At 36.8% G+C, this 17,971-nt stretch overlaps 1 protein-coding gene across 4 annotated transcripts in view; it reads right to left on the bottom strand.

Annotated features, from left to right (window-relative positions):
* HNF4G (hepatocyte nuclear factor 4 gamma) overlaps positions 1-17,971 on the bottom strand; it is a 94,033-nt gene that overhangs the window by 790 nt on the left and 75,272 nt on the right. For all 4 annotated transcript variants that reach the window (XM_027776335.1, XM_027776336.1, XM_027776337.1 and 1 more), the window contains 6 exons: positions 16,323-16,429; positions 14,331-14,486; positions 11,561-11,648; positions 7,485-7,637; positions 7,120-7,356; positions 5,489-5,611 (listed from right to left, as the gene is read on the bottom strand). In XM_027776335.1, coding sequence (XP_027632136.1) covers positions 5,489-5,611; positions 7,120-7,356; positions 7,485-7,637; positions 11,561-11,648; positions 14,331-14,486; positions 16,323-16,429 — 864 coding nt within the window. The remainder of the gene's footprint in view (positions 1-5,488; positions 5,612-7,119; positions 7,357-7,484; positions 7,638-11,560; positions 11,649-14,330; positions 14,487-16,322; positions 16,430-17,971) is intronic.

Consider the following 17,971-nt stretch of genomic DNA (forward strand, 5'->3'; position numbering starts at 1 on the left):
CTTCAATGCGAAGAGCAAAACTGTATAAATGAATAAAAAATAACTAAATATAAAAATTAATTAAATATGAAAAACTATAGTTTGAATACCCCATTGTCTAGACTAGTATTTCTTCATATTGTAAACTTTTACTACATTATAAAAAAGTAGCTATTCTGTAATCTTTAAAAAGCTTGAAATAATGGAGGCCTGCAGGTGGCATGGTGGGGAAGGCACTGGATACTCCCACGTGGCTGACCACAGTTTGAGTACCGGACCTGGTGGCTTGCTTTCTCAATTTCCCTCTCTCTCTCTCTCTGTCTCTCTCTGGTCAAATGAAGATAAATGAATGAATAAATAAAATTAAATAAATAATAATTTTAAATGTTTAAAATAATTTAGAATTTACACTTATTATACCAACTATTTGACAAAACTAATACAAAATGTTTAATCAGACCAAGCAAGGCATAGTAAATTTTATAAATTTGTTCTCTCAGGTTTTTAAAATTCAATACAAAATAAGAAAAGTACACTTTTTCCTGATAATCTTAAATACATTAACTTTTGATTATTGTTAAGAATAAACAGCAATTGCTTAGAAATAACATTTTTTAATATAGTTTTTACTATTATTGCCAGAGGGCACATGAGCTCACTAGAGAGACAGAGATACCAAAAGAGAGAGACAGAGAAAGAAGAAGCACAGTACAATGGGGCATGGTTACACCACAAATCCTTTTTCCTCCATTTCGCCATCCTAATGGGATGTTAGGTCTGGACACATATGTACCTAGCATGTGTTTCAAGCCCCTGGAATTGGGATTTGAACTGCGGTTAGTAATGTGGAATCTGATTAACTATGGACAGAGCTTAACCACTGCACTAATGGTCTGGACCTTCAAAGTAACTTATTTTAAAAAAATAATAATAATTTATTTTACTTTATTTATTTTAATTTGACCAGAGAGGGACAGAGTAAGAGAGAGAGGGAAGGAAAGTGAGAAAGCAAGCCGCTAGGTCTGGGACTTGAACTGCGGTTGGCCATGGGGGAGTCCAGCGCCCACAATCACCACACTACCTGCCAATTCCAGTAATTCTTTTTTTAGAGAGAGGTTTTTGTTATAGGGTGTGTGCGCTCACCAGAGACAGAGAGAGAAAAAGTGAGAAATCACCCCCCAGGGGAAATGGCCATGCCACAGTCCCTTCTCCTCCATTCTCCTCTTGGTATTTTGAGCACATACACACACTCAACTGGCACGAGTTTCAAGTCACAGGGTCTGGGACTCAAACCATCCATCATGTGGGAGTCTAACACCATAATCACTATACCACCTTCTGGCCCCTAGAGTAACATTTTTAAATGCAGTCTAATTAAGAGAAAAGAATATCCAAATTTGCTTTTAAAATCATTTCTGGACATTTAGAATGTGTCTAAAACTACAGTGTTCTGCTCTAAAAGACCAAAATATATAAGCAATTTTTTGTTGTATATTCTGCTTTGCAAAAAGTATAAACTGTCCAAATGAACAAGCAAAGCCAAGGTTTCCATACAAACGTCTCCTTTATAAACATTCTCATGATATTATGTTGAGAGAAAAAAATAAATAAATGAAAATTGTTATGTGGTTCTTTAAAGATGAGGGTCAGCATTTTTTTTTTTTTAATATTAGAACACTAGCATTTAAAAAGTAAAGGATTCAACCACCAGCAGAATTGTCAAACTGTCTTTCCAGTTGAGGCCTACAATGTTCAATGTGTTGTTAATATGTTTTATTTCCTGAGTTTATGAATAACTGATCTCTAAAAGATACAGTCCATAGACTCTTTGGTATTGAAATGGGCTTCTCTCTCAGCTCATGACTAAATATTACATAAAAATGGTAATGTCTGTTTGCAAGGATGGTTCCCAACTAATGTCTTTTTTTTTTATTAAAGAATTATTCTATTTGACTTTATTTATTTATTTTAATTTGATGAGAGAGAGAGAGAAGAAAAGTGAGAAAGCAAGCCGCCAAGTCTGGGACTCAAACCACCGTCAGACATGTGGGAATCCAGCGCCCTTAACTACCACAATACCTGCTGCCCCCCCAACTAATGTCTTTTAAGCACATTGGGACCTACTGACCAGATATGACATATGTTCATATAATTTGTATTTTTTTCCTAGAAATTTCATTTCTGCCTCTCTCATATACTCAAAAAGTTAGTGTTTCATTCACAAAGTTTTTGTAAACAGTGCTTGTGTCCAAAAAAAGTATGGTAATATGTAGTTCTGTGGCCTTTGCTTTCCTACTACTAGCAAGTGATCTGGTGGTACTTGCTAAATAGTTGTTGTATTGCATGGAATATTTGAAAAAGAAAACATTGGAGCTGTTTATTAAAGCCTGCTATAAAAAATTTCAGTAGACAATACAGTATATAACATGATTTATCACAGTAACTCGTCTCAGTGAGTTAGCAAGAGTTCAGAGACAATCGAAGGTAAATTTAGGATTCATTAGTATATATTCAGAAGCAAGAATCAATTAATTATGGATATTTTGTCAAATAATTAGAGGCTTTTCATGCCAGCAATTAGAAAAACAGAATTTACATTAAAGCTGCAAATAATATGAGACTAACTTAACTTCTAAAATCCTTAGTATTCATTTAGTCATTTCAGTTTCAAAGACTCTTCATATGCAGCCCTCATTTTGCCCAATTCTGATATGCCTGAATTCCATTTACCACAGCAGAAACAGTAGTAGTCTTGCAACAGTACGGTTCGAATGTCAGTTACCATGGTAACTGACAACTAACTATGAGTAACTGCATAGACATAAACTTCGCTGCCACATCTTCAGTCGATAAACAACTACCTAAATCACAGATGCCTTTTGTGATCCACTCCTACTCACTTCATCTCCTTCAGTATGGCTGGGATTGGCCACAGAACATCTCTTCCTCGGTTCCAACCCCAACAGTGAACCATCCAGTAGTGTTGTTGTCTTTTTGTCTCCCAGTGATAAACCACATGACAGTTTACAAAAATGAGTAATTGAGGAAGAACGGGCCCACAAAGATGAAAGTGCAGCAAAGAAACACATGAACAAAAGATAATGCAGCAAGTAAAATGCAAACCAAGTGTAAACAGAGTCAAGAGAGTGTAGTTGGCCGTGGAAATGTGGATGCTGCTGTCTGAGTCTACATATCTGGTCTCTAAATATACATGGAAATGAAGAAATGGAATATGAGTATGTCCTAAAGAAAGTAAAACAAGCAAAAAAAAAACTTCCCATTAAGTGGATTCTCAGAATTAGTTCAGGATATTGAAGGTATAAAGGGTAAAATATTGAGGGTTGATCCAAACTTTCGAAGGACTCAAATTAATCAGAGCATAAAAAAGCAGCTCACTTCCTATTGTAAGTTACAGATGTAGGACGCAAGCACTATTCAAACTACTTTTCATAATTTTCTTTCTTTTTTTTTTTTTCTTTGGAGAGGTTTTTGCTATAGGGAGCATGTGCTCGCCAGAAAAACAGAGTGAAAAAATCCCCCCCCTGCCCCCCGGGAGATGGCCACGTCACAATCCCTTTTCCATTCTCCTCTCAGGATCTTGGGCACGTGCACATACATGCCCGGCGTGAGTTTAAGCCACTGGGTCTGGGACTTGAACTGCGGTCGACTGCATGGGAGTCCAGTAACATAGCCATTATGCCACCTGCTGGTCCCAACTTTTCATAATTTCCTAACCAAGAAATAAAATCCTTTAATTCTCCATGCTTCTAATGTTTTAAATTGCAAGGATGTACTAAATAGGATTATTCCTTTTTTTCAAATTCTCTGTCCATTTATAATCACGATTTAAGAGAGTTTTTAATATTTCGACAAACTTTATTTATTTATTTTTTTAGTTTTTTGTCATAGGGGACATGCGTTGACCAGAAAGAGACAGAGAAAGAGAAAGTGTGAAATCACTCTCTAGGCGGATGTCCATATAGCAATCCCTTCGCCTCTATTCTCCTCTCGGCATGCACACACACATGTCCTGCATGGTTTTCAAGTCACCAGGTCTAGAGCTCAAATCGTGCTTGGCCATGTTTGAGTCCAGTTCTCAGCACTGCAGCACCTCTTGGCCCCTTTAACAAACATTTTAAAGAGTCACAAGCAACCGTAATTTTCTCATTGATCATTCAGATTCCTTTGCATGGCTTTAGGCTTCATAGCCATTTGTAGGGTCCCGTACCATCATGCAAAGCTAGGACACCTTTAGGTCATTTTGTGTTACCTAAATGCACTTTTTCTCACGTTATTCAGAGTAGGAAATGTTAGGGTAGGAAAGCAGCCCAGATACTTACAGATCTGGTCTGTGTGAACCAGTGTTGACATGGGACCTAAAAGTATAGTCTGTCCAGTTAATGGATCTTGAGACAAATGTGGGTGCATTGGATGATGGAGATGGCCACCATCGTTGGAAGCACCTATAGAAGATAAAAAGATGCTTGCATTAGTGAAATTTAATCAGGAACAGCAAGTTTACCTTGGAATAAATGCTTTGATTGACAGCTTACATATTGCTACTTTGCAAAGTGCTTTTTGGGAATTCAAAAATAAATTGCTAGAACCACTGCCACATTAAGGACAATGTCAGCTTTCACTGTACATTGGCCAGATTAATGTTGTATCATATTATGTTGTATATTAATAATGGACCTTGTGCGCCTTTTCCTGGAATCATTAGGTTTTCTGCCTGTTGTTAAGGCAATTCCAAGAATCACTTACCTCAAGTTGATAGTATTTGGGATCACCCTAATAGCATCAACAACTTTTATTTCAGAAAGATATCATTAGGATCACATTAAGCACCAGAAAACTAAAAATAAATACAGTGATTTTACAAGGAAATTTAATCTAGATCAGAACGCAAAATAAATGATGTTTTAACTTATTCCTGACGTTCATTGCAGCAACAAAATCTCATTTTTCCCTTCTGCTGTTTTGTGTCAATTAATTATTTCAGGAACAAAATGTTCATTGTTAAGTTATTTACTACATATATTTTTAGGTTATGTTGTAATTCTAGTATCCTTGAGGCTTGAAGAGATCAGGGCATAAAAATAAAAATATAATATGCTTCAAAAAGTCCTAAAAACAGGAAATATGTTTTTATTTACTGTGTTTGAGAGGATTGAAAATTGAGATGCACACACACATGTCCTGCATGGTTTTCAAGTCACCAGGTCTAGAGCTCAAATCGTGCTTGGCCATGTTTGAGTCCAGTTCTCAGCACTGCAGCACCTCTTGGCCCCTTTAACAAACATTTTAAAGAGTCACAAGCAACCGTAATTTTCTCATTGATCATTCAGATTCCTTTGCATGGCTTTAGGCTTCATAGCCATTTGTAGGGTCCCGTACCATCATGCAAAGCTAGGACACCTTTAGGTCATTTTGTGTTACCTAAATGCACTTTTTCTCACGTTATTCAGAGTAGGAAATGTTAGGGTAGGAAAGCAGCCCAGATACTTACAGATCTGGTCTGTGTGAACCAGTGTTGACATGGGACCTAAAAGTATAGTCTGTCCAGTTAATGGATCTTGAGACAAATGTGGGTGCATTGGATGATGGAGATGGCCACCATCGTTGGAAGCACCTATAGAAGATAAAAAGATGCTTGCATTAGTGAAATTTAATCAGGAACAGCAAGTTTACCTTGGAATAAATGCTTTGATTGACAGCTTACATATTGCTACTTTGCAAAGTGCTTTTTGGGAATTCAAAAATAAATTGCTAGAACCACTGCCACATTAAGGACAATGTCAGCTTTCACTGTACATTGGCCAGATTAATGTTGTATCATATTATGTTGTATATTAATAATGGACCTTGTGCGCCTTTTCCTGGAATCATTAGGTTTTCTGCCTGTTGTTAAGGCAATTCCAAGAATCACTTACCTCAAGTTGATAGTATTTGGGATCACCCTAATAGCATCAACAACTTTTATTTCAGAAAGATATCATTAGGATCACATTAAGCACCAGAAAACTAAAAATAAATACAGTGATTTTACAAGGAAATTTAATCTAGATCAGAACGCAAAATAAATGATGTTTTAACTTATTCCTGACGTTCATTGCAGCAACAAAATCTCATTTTTCCCTTCTGCTGTTTTGTGTCAATTAATTATTTCAGGAACAAAATGTTCATTGTTAAGTTATTTACTACATATATTTTTAGGTTATGTTGTAATTCTAGTATCCTTGAGGCTTGAAGAGATCAGGGCATAAAAATAAAAATATAATATGCTTCAAAAAGTCCTAAAAACAGGAAATATGTTTTTATTTACTGTGTTTGAGAGGATTGAAAATTGAGGTAAAAGGGACAGTGTGAAGTAAAGATGGTGAAGACTAATAAAGAAGAGGGACTTGAATCAAGTATTTGTTCAAGTATTTTTGTCCCACTCTTATGGGTTTTACAGGCTTTTCAAATGTTAAAAAAAAAAAAATGAGTTCACTATGTCATGGCACTAGAAGAAAAAGGGCAGCCACACAGAATAACTTCAAAGTTGAAATAAACATGGCCCCAAAAATACAGCACACTGTTTTAACATATTTAATCTGATGCTAACCAATAAAGTAGAAATTCTAGGGGCTGGCTTGAGATGCAGTGCCAACTCAACACTTTGCAAGGCTGACCCACATGGGAAAGTCCCAGATTCATGTCGGGAGACCTTACGGAAAAAGCTGGGAACATGGGTGCTTAGGATCCGGAGCTGACCGAAGCTGGAGGTGGGTAGCCGTGTGAAGACCCTGTTAGGATGTGTTTCTGTCTCTTTTTCTTGCTCACAGAAAAACTAAAATAAATGGACATTTTTTTTGCTTATTTGTTTTTTGTTACAGGGTGCTTGCGCTTGCCAAACACAGGAAAAGAAAGAAAGAGGGAAAGTGAGAAATTAATCCCTAATGGGGGATGGTCACACTGCAGTCCCTATTCCTCCATCCTCTTCTCTGGATTTTGGGCACACATGCACATGAGCACTGTGTGTTGTTCAAACTGCGGGGTCGGGGACTCCAACTGTGGATTTGGCCATGTAGGATCCAACTGCCTTAGCCTCCATGCCAACTGCTGGCCCAGTAAACAGAAATCCTTAAATGTACTCACCACCCAGTAACATTTCCTGAAGTAGGTTGTCAATTTTAACCATTCCAAAAAGCTTAACAAACTGTATTTGTTCAATCATTTGCCATGTGATGCTCTGCAGAGTGGGCAGGAGCAGAAGCAGCTCCCCAAACCGGCCCCGGGAGTCATACTGCCGATCATTGATGTAGTCCTCCAAGCTGATCTGCACCTGGAACCGCATGTTCTTAATTTTCATTGGGTCGCTTAGCCCTTTTGCATCTAATAAAGAAATATAAAGAGCAGTCTGAAGATTCCATCTAAGCAGAGGGTGAGAGTAAATACTCCAGTATTTAAAAAATAGTTTAATTCCTACGGTATTCATTTTCAATGTGGTTTTGAAAACAAACCTGGATCAAAAAATACAATCGCCTTCAAACAAGCATACTCATTGTCATCAATCTGGATTTCTTGAAATGGTCGAACCAGCTCGTCTAGAACCCGGTTGGCCACACGGCTGATCTCGACCTCACAGCTGTTGCGGTGAATAACATAGTTGTTTCCTATGGGAAAAACAAACGTAATCACATTTCCCTAAAACTTGCCAGGCATTATTTAAAATTTTACAAACCTATGCTGACAATGAACTACCCTTGAAGAAATGGTAATAGTACTTCCTCTGTCAGTAGTATTAAGCTAGTTATGATAGAAAACCTTAAGAATACTTAATGGATCAATAACATTGATAAAGTGATCACATGCATTTTAACAGCTTCAGTCACTGATGATAACGTGAAGGACAGACTAATAGCAAGCTAATCATTGACAAGGAAGAATTAAAATGTAATGATTAGCTTTCTTACATGCAAGTCATCTATTAGTGCCTTACTCATTAATAAGCATAATACAAATCCTACAGGGTATTTCTTGCTTACAGTAGATTAATAACAGCATTCCTTTGATGCCCTTGGCATATGACACAATAATAACTGTTGAGACAGGTTTATCAAGACTAAGTAAAGCAGGCTGATCTTTCAAAATTAGCACATGTATTCTTGTGAGTTGCTTTATTAGATAGTATATCTCCCCTTCCTGAGTTTCTTCCTTTACTTTCTTTTTCTTCTTTGCTAAGGTGCATGCACTGGCCAAAGAGAGACAGAGAGATGGAGAGGTAGAAAGAATTTCCCATGGGAAATGGTCATACCACAATTCCTTCTCCTCCATTTCTCCATCTTAGGGGTTTGGGGAATACATGCACATGTATAGGGTGTTTTTTAAGCCACAGGGGCTGAGATTCAAACAACATGGTCAGCCATACGGGATCGGACTGCCTTAAATGCTAGCTGGACACCTGTGCATTTCCTTAAGTGGAGGAGGAATGACCATTTTATGAGGTCGAATTCAAGGGCATACAGAAATTGGATAGATAGAGGCTGGCAGGTGGCATGGTGGTTGGGGTGCTAGACTCCCACACGGCCAACAGCAGTTCAAGTCCTGGACCTGGAGACTTGCTTTCTCACTTTCTCTCTCTCAAAATTGAAAAATAAACAAAATTAAATAAAATAATCCTTAAAAAAAAGTAAAGAAATTATATATATGGCTGAACCACCTGATCCCTAATGATCTTTCTAACTTAGAAATCTCTGGGGACCAGCAGTTAGCGTAATGGCTATGTCGCTGGACTCCCATGTAGTCGACAGCAGTTCGAGTCCTGGACCCGGTGGCTTAAAACTCACGTTGGGCGCGTATGCGTGCCTGCCCAAGATCCCAAGAGGAGAATGGAGGAGAAGGGATTGCAGCGTGACCATCCCCTCTGGGGGGTGATTTCTTGCTTTCTGTCTCTCTGTCTCTCTCTGTCTGTCTGGCGAGCGCACACACCGTATAGCAAAAACCTCTCCAAAAAAAAAAAAAAAAAAAATCTCTGGCTGTACCATGATAAATAGTTGTTAAAGCTTCTAAAATCACAGTTAATTGCTTTTTTTTCTGGTTTTATAAAAAAGCAGAATATTCTGAGTTCTTTCACTGCAGGCAAAGACAATCATCAGAGTAACAATATTTCCCAATTTCCCAAAGAATTTAATTCAATGTAGACTTTTTTGCTTCCAGCTTTATTGAAAAAAAAATGTGCACATATTTAAGGTGCATGTTGTGATGCCTCAATATACAGATACATTGTAAAATGATTACCATTGTCAAGCTAATTAACATATTCATCACCTCACATGATTATCATTCCCCCCCTTCTGTTTTTTTGGAGAGGTTTTTTGTTATAGGGCGCGTGTGCTTGCCAGAAAGACAGAGAGACAGAGAGATAGAAAGCAAGAAATCACACCCTGCCCCCCGGGAGATGGCTATGCTGCAATCTCTTCTCCTCCATTTTCCTCTCATGATCTTGGGCATGCATGCACACATGCCCAGTGTGAGTTTAAGCCCCCGGGTCCATAACTCGAACCGCGGTCGACTACATGGGAGTCCAGCGATGTAGCCATTATGCCAACTGATCATCTTTATTTTTCCCTTTTTTGAGCCCCATTCTTTCTTATGGAAAGTCAGCTTGCCTAATTTTTCAGGGTAATATAAAATACATTTTGTTTTCTAGGTGTACTGTACTCACATCTATAATGAGAACAGGATTTTAAGTGTTCACTAGTAAAGCAAGAGAAGTATTTAGTAGAACAGAGCACAACGCTTGCAGTAACATTACATGACTTAGAATCTTGGCACTATCCTTTTCTAGTTCTGTGATCTTAGGCAAACTTTTTCAGCTTCCATTTCTTCATCTCCAAAAATGTGTTGAAAACAACAGTTCTAATCCTTAAGGATTATTTTGTGGATTAGATGAAAGAGTAACTCAAATGCAGGTAAATCACTAGGAGCCACATACGGTAAACCCTCATAAATACCAACTAGTGCTATATTGTGTCCCAGTTCATTGATATTCGGGGGCAAAACACCTAACAAAAATATAATGATCTACTCATCACTTCTCACAAGCTGAACGAGGTGGAGCTAGTAAGCATCAGAAGGATCTTAGCCCTCGGAACCTGATTTTAGGGGTACTTAAGATGGGGGGATCAGAGTAATTACCTAACAAAGACAATAGCTTTTCTTGTGTGTCCTTCGCACTGCGCCAGTAATCCTACTTCTGCTGCTTTTAGTATTCCTACCAGGATGTTTCAGACACTGACATCCAATTTCATTTGGTTCATCTGTAGCATATCATAGCCAATGACATCATAGGACATAAACATGTTCCTTAAGATTGTATTAAATAGGAGCCAGCAGGTGGCGCGGTGGTTAAGGCTCTCTATTCCCACATGACACACAACTGTTTGAGTTCCAGACCTGGTGACTTGCCAGGTTCATGTGCTTGTATGCCTGAAATCTCAAGAGGAGAATGGAAGGGATTGTGGCATGGCCATCCACCTTGGGGAGAGATTGCTCTTTCCCTCTCTCCGCCTCTCTCTCTCTCTCTCTCTCTCTCCAGTGAGCACCCATGCCCTATGGCAAAAACCTAAAGAAAACAATTGTATAAAATATGACTGAGTCCAAGTGCTGCTGGCTGTGTGACAGACCACAGTGGTGGAAACCATATGGTGCACTGCTGATTTGTACCCTCAGCCTGGTTGATGTGAAACATGCTGGGTGTTCCTATGTGTGCCTAAAATCCTACTAAGCTGGAGAACGAGAGAAATGGGATTGTGACACTCTAAGACCCTGAGGAGGGTGCTTCTTGTCTTTTTTTCTCTTTCTTCTTTTCTCTCTCTCTTGCAATGCATGCTCTCTATCATGATTAGAAATAAATTTTAAAAAAAAATTTTTTTGGAGAGCTTTTTGCTATAGGGTGCGTGCACTAGCCAGAAAGAGAGAGAGAGAGACAGAGAGACAGAAAGCAAGAAATCACCCCCCAGGGGGGATGACCATGCCACAATCCCTTCTCCATTCTCCTCTCGGAATCTTGGCACACACGCACACACACACGTACACACACACACACCCGGCATGAGTTTAAGCCACCTGGTTCGGGACTCAAACCATGGTCAACTACATGGGAGTCTAGTGACACAGCCATTATGCCAACAGCTGGCCCCAAATTTTAAAAACTTTAAAAAAGCATATAGAACAATTAAATAGACACAGAGAAAGTATGAAAAAACAGTGGGATTCCATAAGCTTGTCACTTAAATCACTAATCCTTTGTCACATGATTTAAACATACCTCAATATTACATTTGTTAAACAATGTCTTTTTAAAGTTTTTAAATCTTAATGCTTCCTTATCTTCTCATTGCACTCTAAACTTACATGCAACCAAGCCAAGGAAATACAGGGCAGGTAACATAATCAATTAAATCCAATCTACAAAGTGCAAACACTATTTAGCAGCATCTACGAATGCTTTGTACACACAGAGTAGATTCTCTTTATTACAGTGAGGATGAAATATGCGTAATTTCTTTTGAAATTAAAAAAGAAAAAACCTTACCCAAAAGCAAAATATCTTTATACATCATGGATCTCTTTGTAGCTCCCAGCAGTAAGTGTTCCCCTGCGTGAGCTCTCAGCAGTGCCACCTTAATGAAATATTTCAAGTTTAACAATCAATTATAAAATACAATGATTAAAAGATAACATAATAGAAGCCTGATTAACTTCCTGTGTTCTTTAAGCCTGGGTCTTTTTTTGTTTCGTTTTAACAAACTCATATTCATTGATACTTGCCATCAGTAAGTTTTGTAGTTTTTTCATCTTAGTATATCACTGTTTAACAAGTTCATACCATGGCAACAGAAAAAAAGTAGTCCAGCTCACCATTTTAGAGGGTCACAAAAATAAATAGACCAGAGTTCAAATCCTAGTTTAGTCACTTACTACCTGTTTAAGGTTGGGTAAGTTAGCCAGTATATTTGGGACTTGTTTCTGTCTAAAAAAATGAAGTAGTGATTTAAAAAATCTCAAGGTTGGGACCAGCAAATGGCATAATGGTTACATGTCTGGACTCCCACATAGTTGACCACAGTTAAGTCCCAGATCTGGCAGCTTAAAATTCACTTCAGGTACGTGTGCGCGCAAGCCCAAATCCTGAGAGGAGAACTGAGAACGGATTGTGGTGTGGCCATCTCCTTAGGAGGTGATTTTTCACTTTCTGTCTCTCTGTCTCTCTCTCTGTCTCTCCAGTGAGCACATGCACCTTAATAGCAAACATCTCACTAAAAGAAAAAAAAAATTATATATGTAAAACAAAATCTCTTACCCATAATAAGCTAAATAAACAAGGTGAGGGCTTATAGTAAATAAAGGATGAGGGTCTGGGTTCTGCCACTTTCCACCTTCAACCTCTAACTCTCCACAGTAAAGTTTCAACAGAGCTTCACTTGCACACTGAGCTACTGGTTGGGCCTAACTGCTAGAGAATACAGAAAGCACTTCAAATTCAACACATGCCTATGTAATGCTTCTCCAGCATTTCATCTTAAATGGCCCCATCATGCAAAATGTTTGTTCACTGAAACACAAGAGTTTATTTTGAGTCCTCTCTAACTCTACAGCAAATCCTAATGCTGGGGCTCAAAATATGGGGCAGATCCATCTGTCGCCTTCCATTTCCAATGCGACCTCCCAAGTCCAGACCCATATCATTCATTATGTGGGCTACCGCAAAACACTCACAGAGATGGCTACTTTCTTTCAGGGTTTCCTCCATCTTAAATCCTTCCTGACATAGCTTCCAAGATGAAAGTTGTATAATGGTAATCTCTTAATATTATCCTCCTGTTGAATAATCTTCAATGGTTTCTTATTGTCCTTAGGAAAAAAATCTAAAGTCCCCAAGCATGGCCTCACAGGTGATTAGAGGAGTAGCACAAAGCTTTCCCCTCCCAGCCCACGTGTCTGACTTTATGTTGCAACATCTCTTGTTCCTGCCTGACTCAGACACTTTGAACACGGTGTTCCTGTATCTGGAATGCTTTCTCCTTGGGTCTTAGTGTGCTTGGTCTCTTGACATTTAGGTCTCAGAGAGTATCTTGTGTGATCATCAATGAAGAGACTCTCTGAACTATCCCACCCCTATTCTCCAACGAGTCATCCTATTCCATTTTGTAGTATGTTATACAACTCATCCCCACCTCTACTGAACTTACTCATAATTCGTATATTTTTTATTGTCTGTCTCTCCCAAATAGAATGGAAACTTTATGAGAATAGGAAGGCAATATGTCTTTTTATTGCTGACTACCTAGTTCCTAAAACTGAATAGTATTTTCTTAATATATACTCATTTGATGGATTTCCTGAATGAATTGAACTGAACTAGAGTTCAGTTTAATAAACTATAAAAGGAAGACAACAATGCCTATGCCACACAGAACTCCTGAGAGAATTACATAGAATGATGTAGTTTATAATGTAATGGAAAGCTAATTTCCCAGTGCCTTACCCATAATAGACATTCGCTAATCCATGGTTATTAATATTATACTATTAATAATAAAGTATCAGCCAATAATTATTTTGACTAATTATAGATTTCAATTTCCCAATTTTTAAATCATTTCAAAGGTAAGCCAGCAACTTCTAAACGAGAATGATAATAAAAATATAAAACTGATAACTAACATAACCCTATGTATATTGCTTGGGGTGAAACTGGTAGGTTTTAGCAACTTAGCATTATTCACTCTGCCATAACCTCTGAGCCACGCTATCTTTATGATATGTCAATAACTATGAATCATACCAGGAAGGCAGTTATAGAACATTTTAAGAATGATTTCAAATTTCACAACATTTATTTTTCTGTCACCAGGTGAAATGCTTCCTTAGAAATTTAACTAACTTCCTTTCTTTCCCTTGGTGAGACAACAGTTTGCCTTTCTTTGATTCTTATATAATCATGCCTTGATTTTTTTCTTTCTTTCTTTCTTTCTTTTTGTGTTTCAACGCCAAAGAACAAAGATCAGAGAGCATACAAATATACACTGGATAGAACACTTATCATGGCTAATTCAATGTGAGAGAAATGAAAAAAAATTTTTACTAAGTTTAGTAAGTTTACTAAACCCCTAAAATAGAACTCAGTTATGCTTCTAGATAGACTAGGAGGTGAATGGCCAAGAAAACTCAATCCTTTTTCCCTAAGATAATTTAGCCTGTGTCAAATAGAGGAAGTGTGTTAAACTGTAATTATAATAACACAAAAACGTAGCAGTTCATAAAACATTTTTTAAAGCATTCATAAATCCTTTGATTTATACCTGATCATCCAATGGCAACTCACAGAAGGCAGGAATATATTTAGCCCATTCCACCAAGACTAAGAGCTGCTGTTTCATTGATTCACAGACATCACCAATACTTGCAATTTTCTTAACATTTATGTCAGTGCTTGCTCCAGGGCTTGAGACTGAGATCTAGCATTAGAAAAAAATTATATTAGTTTATCATCTAAAATAATATATGGCCAGTTTTTTTCCCTATTACTGGGATAAGCAAACACAATTAAATCAGGCACTGTTTTTATAACAGTATTGTGAAATATAGCAAACATCTCTTAACCGCAAAATAAAATATCAGTAATATGGTAAGTTAAATTTGAAAACATTCAAGTCATAGTGCCATGCTCTGACAGTAGTATCTTATTTTACTGGCTAAATGTGTAAACTAAGTGACTATAATTTTAGGGGAATTTTATAAATCGAAACGACTACATAAAAAGATTGATAATATCAACATGGAATATGCTCTATGACTTTACTTTAAAAAATAATATTCCATCAAAAAACTTTATGATTACCTTGTTGACAGTTATGAAGAAAATTTTTCAGAGGATAAAGTTTACCAAACTGGGAAAAACAGATTTAGACAAGAAGTCAGAAATATGTCTGTTGCTCCATTAAATGGAAGGCCATCAAGGTCACATTAAGAAACCAACTCTTGACTCAGTTATGTTGACAAACTTAACACATAACGATGATTTTTAAAACTGTTTAGAATTTTGAACTATATAAAATATAAGTGTTGTTCAAAGGCTTTCTATTAAAAAAAATCTATAGTTTCTATAAACTTAATTTTGGGACATGCATGTACGTATGTATTTTGATGTGTATGGACATTTCTGCATATCGCTCATTTAAAACCATTCTCTAAATGCTTTATTGGACCATCAAGTAATCTTCAAGTAATAATTATGATAATGATGAACTTCACCTCATAATATTACTCTTGAGTTATCAAAAACGAAAGTAGTTGCACTAACTCTTTATAAGACTTGATTAACTAATCAGCTATTTCATAATTTGTTTTATAATAGAAAACTATCATTAACAGGGACAAATCCTGAAATAAACTGTCGTCAAAGGATCTCTTTATTTGACTTTTAAATTATTTATATTTCTGCATATAACTAATGACTTACTTTTTTCACTTTAAAACTGATATTCTCTTTCTAGAAATTAAAAATAATAAAGCACTCTTTCTCCTGTGTTTTTTGAATTCTATCTACTACTAAAATATATTTCCAAAGTAGGTGCCAACATGACTTCTTGAGTCCAAAAATGATTTTCTTTCTTTTTTTTTTTCCTTGAGAGAGATTTTTGCTATAGGGCATGTGTGCTTGTCAGACAGACAAAGATAGAAAGACAGAAAGTGAAAAATTAGCCCCCAGGAGAGATGGTCATGCCGCAATCTCTTCTCCAGCATTTTCCTCTTGGGATTTTGGGCACACAAGCACACGTGCCCAGCATGAGTTTTAAGCTGCCAGGTCTGGGACTCGAACCATGGTAGATTACATGGGAGTCCAGTGACGTAAGCATTATGCTTTATGATGGTCTCTCAAAAATCATTTTCAGAAAAGGGGCTTGGATGACAATTTCAACCGAAATCCCCCCAAATTGTGGTAGCTGTTTTTACACATTACACCAAAAGCAAAGACAAAACAAACAAACAAAAAGCCACCGTCAGAGCACTGTGCTATGCACTGAGTGTTTTTTAACCAGTCTGTACCCAAACTTTGTAAAACAATCTTAGATCAACATTCATTTCATTTTTTCCATTTAAAAATGGGATCTTTCCTAAGAAAAATAAAAATTAAGTCATAGTTCCACTAAGACTTTCCAAGTAACACTTAAATTTGTGTAGATGTTCTTTACTTTAGTATGAGCACACTTGAATGAGCTTATTTTAGCACTGCGCCTCCAGAGACATTCGATTTCATGAAACAGGGCTGGATGCTGGTGTGCTGTGTTTACCTGGCGCGATCGAACTTCCGCTTGGGCCAAGGTGTTAATGGAGGGGATATTGCTGCCATCAAATGTGCTTCTTCTGGTGCTTATTCTATCACGCTCATTTTGCACAGCTGGAGAAGAAAATCACAATATTTACTGACCAGTTCCGTCTAATATATGTCAAGAGATACACAGTTTAAAGGTTCCATTTTGTTTTTTAAAGTAAAAAAAGTGAGAAAGGGTCTTTCTAAAAGACCTTGGTACAGGAAAGTCAGACTGAAGATGTTTCCATTCTGTACATCTTTCTCAAGTAGGAATAGCCAGGTTTGCGCCTATAAAACATTGTTGACTTCACTACTTGCACACGTTAGAAAGTGTTGGGTCAGCCAGTTCTACCACACCGTATTTTTAATAGAAGGTTTTCTACTCCCTTCAAGTTAATAAAACTATAAGATAACTACAGGAAGAATATTGCCTGAGAGATTGACCAGGTCAAAGATAAGAGTGTATTCACTGTCAGAAAATATGAGTCATAGATTTTGAAACTTCCATTTTCTTTTTCCTATAAAACACTAGCAAAAATGGAAAGTAAATTTATTTTAGTTAAGATGATTTTAAGATTACAATCTTATGATCTGTTATGAAACAGTTCTTGGGACAGTTTACAAACATTAATAAATGTTTGCAGCAGGTAGAGGTTTCTCCTAAGAGGACTGAGGTTTGACTAAAAGCACTGAGGAAAGGTGCAGAAATCCTAAAATCACATAAACGGTCTATCTGAGAAAGTTATAAAACTGCTCATTTATATAGAAAAATAAATAAGAATATACTTCTCCAAATTTCTTATTAAAAACTACATTTTTAAACACAAGGAAGAGTGACAGGGGGACTATTAACTCATATATTTTTCATATAAAAAAATAAAAGAAGTCAGATATCAAAGTTGGATTTCAATACTTAAGTGGTAAAATCATCCTTTGTTACCCAAAAAAGAAGGAAAACAGGGCCTTTAGCCTTTAACTTATTTAGGTGAATGATCTCATCAGTTCTATTGGAAAGATAAGTAATTAAAAAGGTCAGACTTTTTTCTGCAATTATTTTCATGTTAAAGACATCCACCAATTTCTATGCCAAAATCTAGAAATAGACCCCAAACTTAACATTAACTATAAATTCCATTAAGTTGGAAGAAAAAATACTGGCCTTTTTGCCTTAAGAAAGAATGACTAGTTTTCAGGTTGGAATGATTCCTTAATATTTTATTTAATATATTTTAATTTGACCAGAGAGAGAAGAGAGAGAGAAGAAAAGTGAGAAAGCAAGCTGCCAATTCTGGGACATGAACTGCAGTAGGCCATGTGGGAGTCCAGTGACCTAACGACCACACCATCTGTCGGCCTCACTCTTTCTTTTTAAACAGAAATTACTGTCGATTTACAACCTAACCTGATTCATTCGGATATGCAAAACATGTTAGCTATGCTCTTATAAATTTTATTTACATGATCAATCTTTGGAAAAATGCTAAAAGATATTGTGAACATTTATAATCTCATTGCTATCTCTTTCTGACATGAAAGAATGTTTATATATCTTTCTTAATTAATTTTGATACTATGCTCTTACTGTAAAGTAGACAAATATATCAGCTCAAAAGTTACTTTCTAATCTAT

This window comes from Tupaia chinensis, unplaced genomic scaffold (assembly GCF_000334495.1).
Source record: "Tupaia chinensis unplaced genomic scaffold, TupChi_1.0 Scaffold000667_1, whole genome shotgun sequence".
Taxonomy (NCBI): domain Eukaryota; kingdom Metazoa; phylum Chordata; class Mammalia; order Scandentia; family Tupaiidae; genus Tupaia; species Tupaia belangeri.